We start from the raw sequence: 15,822 nt of genomic DNA on the forward strand, positions 1-15,822 counted from the left end.
ACAGATTCTTTGAAATATTTCCATGGACTCCAGGTTAAACTTCCTTAACATAACTGGATAGAGAACTGGACTTGGAATCAAAAAAGCCTGAATTCAAATCATATCTCAGATACTAGGTGTACCTTTCCTTATCTGGAAAATGGAGGTGGGGATTGGACTCAATGACTTCCAAAGCACCATCCAGCTCAAAAATTAAGATTCTATGGTACAAGAGAGACTTTTAGACTTAAGAGTACCAGAAAGTGTTGCTACTTCTTAGACAATTCATTTAAACTCTTGAAGCCCTGGTATCCTCATCTGTAAAATGAGTGGGCTAGACTAGACAGCATCTAATATCCCTCTCAACTCTAAATCTGTGTTCCCAAGAATTATTTTGGAACTTTGATCTCTTCCAATTCTGTTACATAAGTCTTTGCCCTCTGTGATAAGATGGAGAACAGAGATATCTTTCTAGTCCTTGTACTTTGTCCTCCAACAAGTAGACCAATTTGCATTTAGTGCAGATTTAATTGTTGATAGGTTATAGCAAAAGCAAAAACATGGAATGATTTCTTAAGGTCATGGATTAGTTCTCTTGTATTCCTTTCATTTAGGCTAACTTGACTGTAATTTGTAGGTTACCCCAAATCTTCCATCCTCTAACCAAATGTTAGCAATGCCTCTGTTAAATTGAGGGTTCTGAGACCACAGGTTCTGAAGTCCAGACTCTTCTATTCTGACAAGGTTCTCATCTCTGGTTTTCCCTTTTCCAGGTTCCTTTAGTCCTAGATATGGACAATTAATCATCAGCAAGCCCCAGCCAATAGCCCTAACTTCCCAAAATAGAAATAGCAATGTCAGTCAGAAAATATAATTGAGAAGACCAGTGAGGGGAAATTCCAGATTCACTTACCAGGTTTTTCTGTCCTTTCTTTTTTGCTATCTGCTGACTCTTCTATCAGTTTCTGGTTTCCTTTAGTGACATTTGTCTGAAGGTTCTCATCAGAGGAATTTTCTTTTGTGGACAGGGAAATGAAAATGAAGACAAACACAAAAGGATAACAGAATTATAACAAATATTGTCAAGGGGGTGGCTAGGTGTCATAGTGGATAAAGCACCAGCCCTGGAGTCAGGAGTACCTGGGTTCAAATCCAGTCTCAGACACTTAATAATTACCTAGCTGTGTTTGCCTTGCAAAAACCTAAAAAAAAAATTTTCATACAAAATGACTTTACTATCACACTCCTCTCTCCTCTCTCTCTCCTCTCTCTTTCCTTTTTTTTTAGTTGTTTTTGCAAGGCAATGGGGTTAAGTGGCTTGTCCAAGGCCACACAGCTAGGTAATTATTAAGTGTCTGATGCTGGATTTGAACTCAGGAACTCCTGACTCCAGGGCCAGTTCTCTATCCAATGGGCCACCTAGCTGCCCCCTTCTCTCTTTCCTTTTTTATGGACTTCTTATTGCATAAGAATTTTTAAATATTTAAATGTACTAAATAAAACATATAATATTACAAATGAAAACCAAAAAAATGGTGCCATAAAGACTAAAGTCCAGAATGAGCAAAGGTTTGGGAAAAATACTTAAGTAAAATAAAAGGCATGTTTATAGTTATGAAGAGAGATGAAGTATCACATCTGAAGGAGACCAAGAAAGTCAGTCTGGCTGGATCACAGAGGATATGAAAAAATTGCTTTTTAGTCATGTCTGACTCTTCATAACCCCACTTGGCTTTTTCTTGGCAAAGATACTGGAATGGTTTGCCATTTCCTTCTCAAGGACATTTTACAACTGAGGAAACTGAAGCAAAAAAGATAAAGTGACATGCCCAAGGTCCCACAGTTAGTAATTGTCTCAGACCAAATTTAAATTTAGGAAAATGAGTCTTCCTAACTCTAAGCCCAATACTCTATCCTCTTTATTAAATAACTGCCCTGTGTAAAGATAAGTCCAGAAAGAGAGGCTAGAGATAGATTGTGAAGGGTTTTAAATGTCAAACAGAGGACTTTGAAAATATAGGTAACCCACTGGGGCTTTTGAGTTGGTGAGTGACATCATTCTACTTGTGTTTTAGGAATATCTTTTTGGCAACTGTGTGAACAGATTAGTGTTAAGGAGATATAAAAGGCAAGGAGATCGATTAGCAAACTATTATGACAGTAGAGAGGAAACAATCAGGGCTTAAACTGGAGTAGCTACTTATGAGTGGATGATGAATGGAGAGAAAGGGACAGACTCTGAATTTGCAAACCTGAGTGAAGGATGGTTGTACCCTCAATAAAAATAGGGAAGTTGGGGGTGGAGTGGGGAAGAGCAAACTGACTTATTTGGGGATATGTTGAGTTTGAGATGCCTCTGGGACTTATTATTGAGATGTTTCAATCATGTCCAGTCATGATTCTTAGGGTTTTCTTGGCAATGATACAAAAGTGGTTTGACATTTCCTTCTCCCTTTCATTTTATAGTTGAGGAACTGAGGTAAACAAGATTAAATGACTTGTCTGGTATCACACATCTAGGAAGAGTCTGAGGTCAGACTTTGAACTCAGGTCCTCCTGACTCCAGACCTGGCTCTCTATCCACTGCACCATCCTGCTGCCTATGGGACAGTGCCTTGGAAATTTTCAAAAGACAGTTTATGATGAGGGTCTGGAAATGAGAAGATAGACTAGGTTTGAATGCATTTGGGATTCATCAGCTTAGAGATTATTATTAAACCCAAGGAAATCTGACAAGATCACCAAGATAAAATGTATAGAATTAAAAAAGAAATGGGCTGATGTTAAAACCTTGGGATATATTGCAGTTAGGAGAGGGTGACAAATGATATTACAACAAAGGAAACTGAGAATGGTCTGCCAGTCTGATAGAAATGAGGAGAATCAAAAGAAAGCAGTCATGAAAACACAGTGAGAAGAATATATCTAGGAAGAAAGGGTGGTCAAAAGTGTCAGATTCTGTAAAGAAGTAAAATAGAAGGATGACTGAGTAAAAAATAATTGGATCTGGCAATATGGTAAAGATACTAATACGTAGCATTTTTGTACAGTGCAATGCACTATGATAATGGATTTATTCATTTGATGTTCACAACAGCCTTTTATCTCCATTTTTATAGTTGAGGAATTTGAAGCAAATATAGGTTAAGTGACTTGTCCAAGGTCATACCACATCTGAAGCTGGATTTGGATTCAGATCTTTCTGAATGTATGTCTAGTGCTTTGTCTCATGCTCTAAATCTCTAAGCTCAAGGAGAAATACAAAGATTCAAGTTTCAGGCCAGGTATGAGGGTAGGATGTAACCATGGACCAGTATGAACATTATTTTAATAGCAGACAGGATTTTTCAATGCCACTTAAATCGTACTGTATTAATTAACATAATCCTCTCTATAGTTACTCCTATCACACTGCCCTGGTACATTGATGTTTGAGGGATCAAGTTTGACATGAGACCAAATGTTTAGGCACATTGAATGCAAACCAATTCAAGATATTTTGGTGGAAAATGGGAAGCAGAGAAAACAGAGAACAGCAAATGAGACAAGTATGGAAATTTAGGGAATTCACACGGTTAAATAGAGACAAAGATGAGATAAAGTCCCATGATTTCATTGGTATTGGGAGCCCCTACTGGAGAAACTCCCTTTGTCAAAGCTGATGAACATGTTTGCAATTAATAGTTTTAGTCTCTTGGGGCACTGAGAAATTTTAGTGATTTGCCTAGAATCATATAGCCCATATGTGTCCCTTCTCATTGCCAATCACTTCCCTCTAAGATTACCTTCCATTTGAATTGTATAATCTTGTACATAATTTTTTCTCTTATTGTCTCTCCCTTTAAAATGTGGGGTCCTAGGAAAGCTAGGTGGTGCAGTGAATAGAGTACCAGCCCTGGAGTTAGGAGTACCTGAGTTCAAATTTGGCCTCAGACACTTCATAATTACCTAGCTGTGATCTTGGGCAAGTCACTTAACCCCATTGCCTAGCCAAAAAAAAAAAAATGTGGGGTCCTTATGATCTGAGTCTTTGTGGTTTTGACTTTCTTTGTATCTGCAGTACTTAAAACACAATGTCTGGAACAGAGTTGTTATTTTCAATATTACCCTTCTTCTCTTCTTTCTCTTCTTCCTCCTTCTCTTCCTTCTTCTCTTCCTCCTCTTGCTCTTTCTTCTCTTCCTTTTCTTCTTCTCTTTCTTTTCTTCCTTCTTCTCTTCCTGTATTTCACCTCCTCCTCCTTCTTCTCCTACTGTTTCTTTTCTTCCTTTTCCTCCTCCTCCTCTTTCATATTCTCCTCTTTTCTTCCTCTTTCTCCTTCTCCTCCTCCTCCTCCTTCTCCTTCTCTTTCTCTTCCTCCTTTTCACCTCCTCTTCCTTCTTCTCCTATGCCTCCTTCTCTTCTTCTCTTCCCCTTTCTATTCCATCTCTTCCTCCTCCTTCTCCTCCTCCTCCTCCTCCTTCTTCAAAAAGAGACAGCTAAAGGGCAGCTAGTTGACACAGTGAATAGAACACTGGCCCTGAAGTCAGGAGGAACTGAGTTGAAATCTGAACACAGACACTTAATACCTACCATCTGTGTGATCTTGGCCAAGTTACTAAATCCCATTACCCCACAAAAAAGAAATGAAGAAGAAAATACAAGAAAAGGAAAAAAAGAAAAAAGAAAAGAAAAAATGGCTAAATGGCTCAGGGAGCTAAGCAGTGAAACTGAAGCCTGAAAGGCCTGAGTTTAAATCCTGTGTCATACATTTACTAGCAATGTGACCCTGGGAAATCATTTAATCTATGCCTTGGTTTACTCATCTTCTTCCCAGGATCATTGTAAAAATAAAATAGGATAATGTTTGTAAGATGATTTAGAAGCCATAAAACATTATATAAATACTAGATATTCTTATTGGTGTTATTTGTCCAAGGTGAAACTTTAACCCAGGATCTCTTAGCACTGGGACCAGTTCTATCCACCCTACCACATTTCCTTTTAGAAAATAGAAATAAGAAATGAATATAGTACATTGTGGGGATGCATGTTTAGAAACAAATGTCTGGTCAAGAATGTTCTGGGAAGAAATTTATCATAGAGGTGTATTTGCTAGCCCAGTAGTCACTACTTTATTTGCTTGCTTTGGAATATTCACGTATTTGCTATCCCTTTCACCTCCTTCCATACGACTTAGCTATTTTTGACCTTTTTAATTATAAGGTTCAAAATTCAGCTATGGGATGTAACTGCTCCTTTGGATTTATTATGATTTCTATTTTGACTACCACCCCCCTGGTCTAGGTTGACCTCTACATGATTTTAGCCTTGACATTTTGATTAGGACCTTTCATCACAAGACACTTTCCTTCCTGGAACATCTAAATGCATTACATCTCTAGCATTCTAATCCATAAAACTTCCCCATATGTAATATTTTAAGAGAAAACTTAAATCTTCAGTCTCTATAGCTTTTCCCCATTAACTGGGACATTGATGGGTTTTATTTTTCTCACTCTCCCTGGCATTTGCTCTTTTGATTTGTTAATCCTCCTCTTGAGTGCAGGTGTCAACAAATGATCTGAGAAAATGACACCAAACATGTCAGCCCTCTTACCTTGAGGCACTTCAGAATCAGAGCCAAGTAGGTGTCAGTGGGATCTCAAAACCTATTCTGGACTCTGCAGGCCACTTTTTCCCCTAGTCTAGATCTAGGCCACAAACCCCCTTTACCAGTTCAAATCAGTTTTCTCTCTGTAATTTATAGTCTTAGAGAATGGACTAGGAGCAATGATTAAGTCACTTGTCCAGGGTTGATTATTATATTTATCAGAGGTTAGGCTTGAATCCAGTTTTTCCTAACTGTAAGGTTTCCCTTCTGTCTTGACCCCTGAGTCTCTACTTCAAGAAACATAACTTCTTTTGCTATTCATCGTTTCATCAAGAAGATGGTAATCCATTCTCATCCCTTCGCAGAGACTAGATTTGAAGATGCCCTCATTCTAAAATCTTTGTTATGTATAAATGTCCTACCTATTCTTCCCTGTATCACCAAATGATTTTTTAAAATGACTGCCTCAACCTTCTGTAACTTGAGACATCTGGTCTTTCATCTCCATATTTTCATCCAAGAACAAAGACAGTGGAGCCCAAACAGGAATCAAGTATATTTTTACCATGTAAGGCAGCTAGATGGCACAGTGATAGAGCCCTGGCCTTGGATTCAGGAAGACAATTCCAACACTTGGATTCAAATTCAACTTCAACACTTGACAGTTTCTAGCTATGTGACCTTGGGCAAGTCACTTAATCCTACTTGTCTCATTCAAGGTCATCTCCAGTCATCCTAATTCTTATGGCCACTGAACCCAGATGGCTTTGGAGGAGAAAGTGAGATTGGTCACTTAGCACAGTTCCCCTTCACTCAAATACAATTCATGTGCTTGTCATAGTATCACCTCCCTAATGTCATGGTCTTCTTCATGAATGAAGGACAAACATCATAAGTGAATGTCATTTCATAACAACTTGGATTGAGGGAAAGTAAATGGAAATGAAGAGGAGTTCAGTTAGGCCTCTAGGCACCTAATCATCAGATATTTATGGATCCATATAACTAATCTTACTGAGGTTTTATTTGGGGATTTTTTCTGGTATTTGGAAATAGATTAGACTAACACTGTCCTCTGTCATCACCAGACATAAATATTGGAAGCTGTGTCTAGCAGAGATTTATCTTCTCCTTCATTGATCCCTATGATTCAGTCCTCATCTGCTGAAATGAAACCCCCTCTACCTTTCCTTCATCCCCATCTGGCTCAGTCCTATCTCTTCCTATTCTCCATTCTCCTCTTTGCTTTCCTTCTATTATACCATCTTGAATGACCATTCCATCATTAGAAAACTTTCCAATTATCAAGAATCATTCTGAAGGGATCTCAGACACATAAAATTCAATCCTTTTTATTTTAGAAATGAGGAAGCAGAGACTCAGGATAACTTGTATTTCTTACTACCCTCTCTAGTACCACATCTTTTTTCTTTCATTCTGTTTTTTTTGTCTAAATTTTATTTTATTTTATTCCCCCCCAGTTACATGCAAAAGCAAGTTGCAACATTCACTTTCAAAACCTTGAGTTCCAAATTCTCTCCTGTCCTCTCACCCCACTTTCCCTCACTGATAAAACAAATTACTTGACATAGGTTAAAAACGTGTAGTCATAAAAAAGATTACCACAATAGTCATTTTGTAACAGTTAACATAACCGCCTCCCCCAAAAAAAGAGAAATCTCAAGATAAATAAAGTGGAAAAAAAGTATGTTTCACCATCAACTCTGTCTTTGGGATGGATAGTATTCTTTATCATAAGTCCTTCGGTTCTCTTGGGTCACAACATTGCTAAGAAAAGGTAAGTCATTCACATTTGATTATCCTGCAATATTGCTTTTACTTTGTATACAGTACATTTCCCATTGTATCAGCTCATATAAAGTTTTTTTTACTGAGAGCATCATGTTCATCATTGCCCAGAACAGCATTTCATCTCAATCACATACTACAATTTGTTCAGCCATTCCTCAACTGCTGGGCATCCCTTCAATCTCCAGTTCAACATTATTAAGTCCTTTATAATTTGCCTTTTTTGTTTACCTTATTTATGCTTCGCTTAAGTCTTGTATTTGAAGATCAAATTTTCTATTCAACTCTGTTCAACAGAAAGTTTTAAAGTCCCCTATTTCATGGAATATCCATCTTTTCCCCTGAAAGAATGTGTTCAGTTTTGCTGGACAGTTGAATATTGGTTGTAATCCAAGTTCTTTGCCTTCCAGAATATCATATTCCAAGCCCTATGAGCCCTTAATGTAGAAGCGACTAAATCTTATGTTATCCTGACTACAGCTCCAAGATATTTAAATTGTTTCTTTCTGGCTGCTTGCAGTATTTTCTCTTTGACTTGTGAGTTTTGAAATTTGGATTTAATATTCCTGGAAGTTTTCATTTTAGGATTACTTTCAGGAGATGATTGGTGGATTCTTTCAATTCTGGTTTTAGTCTATGCTTCTAGGATAACAGGGCAATTTTAATCATTTCTTGAAAAATGACATCTATGTTCTTTTTTTGGTTATGGCTTTCAGGTAGTCATAATTTTTAAATTATTACTCCTGGATTTGTTTCTTCCAGGTAAATTGTTTTTTCCAATAAATCGTTTCATATTGTCTTCTAGTCTTTCATTCTTTTGATTTTATTTTACTGTTTCTTGATTTCTTACAAAGTCATCAACTTCCCTTTGCTCCCCTCTTCATTATTTTCTTCAGAGTGCTTTTGTATCTCCTTCTCCATTTGGCCAGTTCTGTTTTTTAAGGCATTCTTTTCCTCATTGAGCTTTTGGGCCATTTTTTCCATTTGGCCCTGTATGGTTTTTAAGATGTTATTTTCTTCAGTATTTTTTTTATGTCTCCTTCACCAAGTTACATCATTCTCATTTCTCTTCTTAATTTTTCTTCTACTTCCCTTACTTGATTTTCAAAATCTTTTTTGAGCTCTTCCATGGCCTGGGGACCAATTCTTATTTTTCTTCAAGACTTAGATAACAAATGTATTTTGATCCTCCATATGACCAAAGTAATTGTCTATGTCTGGATTTTTTTCTTCTGTTGTTTGCTCATTTCCCCAGGCTATGACTTGATTTCAACTCTTTGTTAAGGTGAGTCTCTGCTTCCAGGGTGTCCCAAGGTTTGAGGGTTTTTGCAACTGTTTTCAGAGATTCTCCAGGAACCTCTAAGTTTTCAATTCCTCCAAGGCTTTATGAGTGGTTATAACTACTCTCCTGGTCTATGCTCTGGTATGTGGGTGACCATAAACACTCCCCTCTGCCCTGGAACTGTGAGGAGAGTCCCCATTCTGCTAAGGCAGTATAATCTATTGTGCTTCTACTCCACTTCTTGAGACTGGGGACCCAGACTTTGACCCAGATCTGAGTCTGGGCAAAGCAACATAGCCCTTCCTCAGGTATAGCAAAGAGACCCCTGCAATGTCCCCCAATTCCCTTACTGTGAGCTGAGCACTATGGAAGCACCTGAGAGATGACTCTTGAAGCCTGGTTCTGGTCCACTAGAGTCAGGTCTGTGCTTACAGACTTACAGCTTACAGAGGCTTACACTGGTGTTGCTCCACTCTCATTCCAGTGTGGCAAAGTTTTCCTGCCGACCTTCCAAGTTGGGCTGAGAGGCCTAAAAACCACCATGCTACCACTGATCCAGGAGCCCCACAGTCTGTTCATGGATGGCTGGAGCCAGTTCAATCTGGTATGGCCCGTGCTACACTGAAGGTCCCTTCTAACCCTAGTGTAATAGACTCTTTCAAGTTGTCTTGGGCTGGAAAATTGTTTCCCTCAGTCTTTTTGTGAGTTCTGACACTCTAATATTTGGTTAGAGTCATTATTTAAAAGTATTTAGAGTAGTTTGGGGGAGAACTCAGATGAATCCCTGCCTTTACTTCACCATCTTGGTTCCAACCTCCCCTTTCTTTCATTCTTCATGAGACATTATTTCACCTTATTTCTGCAAAACCCATGGACACCATATGTCTCTGATACCATAATCTCTCAACCTCTAGGTCATTCTTCTTTTCATTCATGTACAGAGTATCATATTCTGTGCCTCCTCTACTATGCCTCAGCTCTTCATCATGAAGTCTCTTCTTGTTGTTGTTTCAGTTATGACCAACTCTTTGTGACCTCATTTTGGATTTTCTTGGCAAGATCCTGAAGTTGTTTTTCATTTCCTTCTCCAGTTCATTTTGCAGATGAGAAACCTGAGGCAAATGGGATTAAATGATTTAACCAAAGTCACCCAGCTAGTGAGTATCTGAGGCTAGATTTGAACTCAAGAGACCTGATGTGCTATCCACTGTAACACCTACCTGTCTCTGAAGTCTTATTCTGTCCCTAAAATTCATAAACTCACCAAAAATTGCCAACTTTGAAGGGAAAAAAATCTTCCTAGAACCTTCATTTACTTGGGATTTCCTCTATCATGCCCCAGGCCAAATTCCTTTGTCTCTCCCCAAGCCCTTGTCAGCATTCTTTTAAGAGCTGGAATTTAAACTCTATTTTTTTTTTTGGTGAGGTAATGGGGCTAAGTAACTTGCCCAAGGTCACACAGCTAATAAGTATCAAGTATTTGAGGACAGATTTGAAGGCAGAGTCTTCAGGGTTGATGCTCTAAGAATGTAAACTCTTTAAAAATAGGGATTATCTTTATTTTTGATTACATCTGTATCCCCAGTGCTGAGCATAGTGCTTAGTATATAGTAAGCACTTAACAAATGCTTATTAACTGACTCCTAAATGATTCAATCATTTTTCCTCTTTTATCTAGTTCAGGAAGTGATTCACAGTCTTCCTCCCCAGTTCATACTCTGCCCTCATACCCAGAAATTTCAATATGCATGTTGATGTCCTCACAAACACCTGACCTCCCAATCCAATGTCTCACCTCATTCCAATAAGCTATGATTTCACTTCATCTCAGACATCCTGACCTCAGAAACTCCTCCTTTCATCATGACCTCATTGTCATCTCTGTTTCTCTGTCTCTGTCTCTGTCTCTGCCTCATTCCTATTAAAAGTTACTTTTCCTTCTCACTGAACCTCCAATCCCTTTGCCCTTCTGTACTGGTCTCATTTTCTTCCCTTTAGCTGTCTTAACCCTAAAGATGATTACAACTATATCCTATCTTATGCCTTTGAATTCCCTTCTAGGTGGTTCAGTGGATAGAGTGTCCAAACTTCAAACAGGAAGACTCATCTTCCTGAGTTCAAATCTAGTCTCAGACACTGCTTAGTTGTGTGACCCTAAATAAGTCATTTTACCCTTTTGCCTCAGTTTCCTCATTTGTCAAATGAACTGGAGGAGCAAATGGCAAAATACTCCAGTATCCTTGCCAAAAAAAAAAAAAACCCAAATGGGGTCATATAGAATCAGACATGACTGAATGACTGAAAAACTTATTTTACATTTGATCTTTACTTATCAAACTACAAGTTCAGTTTGTTCTACTCTTCTACCTTCTTTGTTCTATTCTCATGCTGCTATGTCATTAGAGGACATCAACCAAACATATATAAACTTGATCCATGAGAAATTTAAATTATCTTATTTCAATTGCCCCCTCTCTGCTACAAGTAAGCTTGATTGACTATTATGACACTCCTTGAAGCTTCAGCTATTTGAAACCTTTTCTTCCTGTTTACCAACACATCTTCCAGACCCTCACCTCCTTACTTAATAAATGAATGAATGGAGATAGCTAGGTGGTACAGTGGATAGAGCAGCAGCCCCAGAGTCAAGAGTACCTGAGTTCAAATCTGACCTCAGAAACCTTGTGATTTCCTAGCTGTGTGACCTTGGGTAAGTCACTTAACCTCATTGCCTTAAACAAATAAAAATTTTTTAAATGCCTTAATAAATAAATGAACTGAAGCCAGTCACAATAAGTCCCCTCTTCTCTTCTTCTCCATATTTCAAAAGTCATTTTCATTGTGTCTATTTTTTTTTCATCTAGCTTGGAAGAAAAAATGACTTTTCCTCTTGACAATATCAACCACTCGTATGTCATTTCATTTTCCCCCCCAAAGAAAATCACTCCCACTCCTTTTTTTTAAACATTTTTAATAAAAGTTTTGAATTCCAAGTTCTATCCCTTCTTCCCTCCCTTCCCTTCCCTCTCTCTGAGATGCTAAGAAATTAGATTTAGATTATACATGTGCAATTATTTAAAACATTTCCCTATTAGTCATTTTGTATAAGAAGATTCAAATTAAAGAAAAAAAAAGAAAGAAAATGAAAAATAGCATGCTTAAGTCTGTATTCAGTCAAAATCAGTTCTTTCTCTGGAAGCGGATAATCTGCTTTTTCATAAATCCTTTGGGATTGTCTTGGATCACTGTATTGCAAGAACAGTTTAGTCATTCACAGTTCTTCATCAAACAATATTGCTGTTACTATGTATAATGTTCTGCTTCTGTTTATTTCACTATGTATCAGTTCATGTAAGTCTTTCCAGGTTTTTCTGAAATTATCCTGCTTGTCATTTCTTACAGCACAATATTCCATTACAATTAAATATCACAGCTTGTTTAACCATTCCCCAACAGATGGACATTCCTTTGATTTCCAATTCTTAGCTACCACAAAAAAGAGCTGGTTTTTTTATATATTTAGGATACAGACCCAGCATTCCACTCTCTATCACCTTTTACCCTATTATGATCTACTTTCTCCTTTCTCAACTACTACAAACTTGATCAGGTCTCCCCATATCCTTACAAACCTTCATTTCACTCAAACAATCCATCAAGCTATTATATTATATTTCTTCTTTCTTATATAATGAAACTCTTAAAAGTCATCAGTATCTATTTTCTCAACTCTAAAAAACTTGTCATTCTCCTTGCACTCTGGCTTCTGATTCTATCATTTAGGAAAACTATTCACTTCAAGACTATCAATTACCTCAACTGCCATATTTGCCACTCTTTCTTCAGGCTTCACCACATGTGACCTCCCCACAGCTGTTGGGAACTGTTTACCAATCTCTCCTTCTGGATGTACTCTCCTCCCTTCTCTTGCATGATCCTGCTCTCTCCTGGTTCTCATTCTACCTGCTTGACCAAGTCTTCTCAGTCTCCTTTGTTGGATCATCCTCAAAGTATGCACAACAGCCAAAAGTCTGTTCTTTTCTCCCTAAACTTTCCCTTTGGGTGATTCTATCTATTTCAATCAATCTAATTATTATATCTATAACCTAGCTGTATGACCCTGGCCAAGCATGTTAACCTCTCAGTACCTCAAGACAAATGTCTTTAAATTGCAGGTGAAGTTGTTGATCTACACCAATAAAGAGAGTTTTCCATACCAGGAGCTTACCATATCATGGAAACTTCATATCTCAACCTTAACTCTCCCCTCCCAAAAAGTAACAACAAAACTCTTAGATTGCAAACGTATTGGGGGCATAGACTATATCATATTTCATTGTTGTATCCCAGGATCAAAGACAGTCCATTACATAGAGACCATTTTTATGCATAACCCATTGCAATATTATATTTTCTACTTTAGTTGATTAGCAAGGATTCTAGAAAATAAATAAATGCAAAAAGGTTATAAATCAAGTTTCTCTTCTTTCAGACTCGAAGTCAACATTGTAATAAAATGGTCCCTCCCTTAGTGGGAAACAAATGTCTCATCAAAAAAGCTGATTCAACACTTTGTCACTATGCACAATGTGTTTTTTCCCATTGGTATCAGTAAATAAAGAACTGATTAATAAAAATAATTTAGATATTTCTGCAAGCTTCCTATGGGAACTTTACATTCTGTGTCCATACCTTCTCCTCATATCTGAACAGAATCAAGGGAATGCTAGTAAATGTTTTAATAGCCAGTTTGGGGGAAAGGGGGAAAGGGGAAAGGGGACAATATACTTTTAAGTATAGAATTGTTGATATTTTCTTAACTCTAGCAATCAACAAAACAATAAATCAAGTCTCATTTTGTAGCATTTACTTATTTGTGAGGTGGAAATGTTCACATTGAAAATTTAACTGACTCTTGAAAGTTGATGGAAGCTAGCTCCAGCACATCCTTGGGTAGAGAGCAATAGTGCAACCAATCATATCATTATAACAATTCTCCTTTTTGATATCATGGTCCTCTTTGAGACTATAGGAAAATGGGACAGCTAGGTGGTGCAGTCCTGGAGTCAGGAGGACCTGAGTTCAACTTTGGCCTCAGACACTTAAAATTATCTACTTATGTGACTTTGGGCAAGTCATTTAACCCCATTTTCCTTGCAAATTTTTTTTAAAAAAAAACAGAATATAGGATAAACAACATCAAGTGTTATATGTATACACCCATATGTGCCCTCTAATAGAACAGATATGAGATGATTATTTCAGGCAATTAAATTGTGTAGTGAATAGTATATAAATCCTGGACTCAAGATAACCTGAATTCAAATTCTCCCTCCAACATTAATTAGCTATATGAACTGAATAAGTCACTTAACTTCTCTCAAATTTAGTTTTCTCATTTGTGAAAGAATACCTAACATTTATATAGAATTTTGAGGTCTGCAAAGCATTTTTCATATGTTGATTTTCAACTATAATTATTATTAGTAGTATTATCATGCAATATTGTTGGATTTGTGTTGTTTTTTTATTAATAAACATACCAGAATTTAAGTTTCCAAATGAATGTCATCCCTTCAAAGTATCCTTGTGATGCTGCTGTTGTTCAGAAAAAAAAGAGCCCATAACATAGTCTTCTAATTGTCCTTCAAACTGGAAAATTTTAGTTCTTTGAGAATGAATCAAATTTTTTGGTCACTCTTAACACAGGTGATCAAGTTAGGAAAAAATTTTTAGTTTAAAAAAAAAAGTATAAACTTGCCCTATCTGCTTCAGGAGCTTGTCATGAGGAGTATATGAGATGGCATGGGTAAAATGTCATTGTTATGATTAAAAGTGGAAAGAAACTATAAAGAGAACATTTTAGTACTGAAAGAAAGAAAATTTTGAGCTTTCCTTAAATTAAATTAACCTGCCTCCAAAGCTGTTTTGTTCTCTCTTCTTGGAAGTCTTCAAAGATGTATGTTTTAAACTGGGATTCCTTTTGTGTATGGATCTTCTTCAAAACAAAGGATAAACATTACAGTAGGGTTAGGCAGATGTGCTCTTAGAAATTCTCTTTAATTCTCAAATTCTAGGATTCTGTGAAAAATATGTTATGACTGCAGTTATTTATCTTTAAGAATTTCTAACAAGGATGTGCCCCCAAAAATGCCTTTAATGATTAAAATAAGTATAAAAACTCCCAAGATGACTATTTTAGGCCACTATAATGAATTTTCTCTTGTTCCCTATGCAATGTTCCCTCCATAAGTGGACAGGAAATGAGAAAACCTGATCATCTCTTGCAACTGATGTAAGTCTCTGAATTCCCCCATGCTGGGGGGGGGGGGGGGAATACTGATTTAGAAGCAAAAGTCCTGGTACATTTTTTAATAGTACCAAGAAATGGTTAAATTGGCTATATGATCTGTGGTGAGCAGATGAGTGTGGACAAAAACTGGCTGTGGTCCAAATAATGTCTCCATTGAATGAGTAAAAGACCTTCACCTTTGGCCTTGAGAAAACCTTCTGTGAAGATGATTGGAAGGAAAAAAGTGGACCTCTGCCAGAGCTTTTCCCCTGAAGAAATATTTCTGACTGAAAATAACCCCAAGGTCTTGATTATTAGGGAAGGTGGGAGACAAAGAAGGGGAGGGAATTTAAGTGCTACCCTCTCCTGACCCTATTTTCCACATAATTTAAGCACAGCTGGCAAAGGATGGTGGTTTAAAGGAACATTCAAAAGCAACATATGTTAATGTATTAGAATTTATGTTCATGATCCCTATGAGGAAGTGAGAAGAATAAAAGGAAAATATTTCACACAGAAGATTTTCCTTGTGGTTAAACACTCATACAGGATTGAACCGTTTTTAGAACCAGTCACCTCCACTCTTATTATCTTTGCAATCTAATATTGTAACTAAGAGAGGTGTAGGTGTGTGTACACATATGTATATAAATAAATATATGTATATGCATAAATAAATATATGTTGCATATTATGCAAATATATGCTCAGACAAATTTGTGTATATATATATATAAAAATGTGTATGTATGCTTATATATATATTTGTAGTTTAGCTTTTACATATAAACATACAATTATATTGTTTAGCAAAGCATGTCTGTGAGAGGTGTGTGTGTGTGTGTGTGTGTGTGTGTGTGTGTGTGACT

At 37.1% G+C, this 15,822-nt stretch overlaps 1 protein-coding gene across 4 annotated transcripts in view; it reads right to left on the reverse strand.

The window, feature by feature from the left end:
• The window catches only part of VWA3B (von Willebrand factor A domain containing 3B), a 237,656-nt gene that overhangs the window by 131,516 nt on the left and 90,318 nt on the right, over positions 1-15,822 (reverse strand). For 3 of the 4 annotated variants that reach the window (XM_074213732.1, XM_074213729.1, XM_074213730.1), the window contains one exon: positions 893-994. The exons of the other annotated variant lie outside the window; for it this stretch is intronic. In XM_074213732.1, the coding sequence (XP_074069833.1) occupies positions 893-994 (102 nt within the window). The remainder of the gene's footprint in view (positions 1-892; positions 995-15,822) is intronic. 4 annotated transcript variants of the gene reach the window in all.

This window comes from Macrotis lagotis, chromosome 1 (genome assembly GCF_037893015.1).
Source record: "Macrotis lagotis isolate mMagLag1 chromosome 1, bilby.v1.9.chrom.fasta, whole genome shotgun sequence".
Taxonomy (NCBI): Eukaryota; Metazoa; Chordata; class Mammalia; order Peramelemorphia; family Peramelidae; genus Macrotis; species Macrotis lagotis.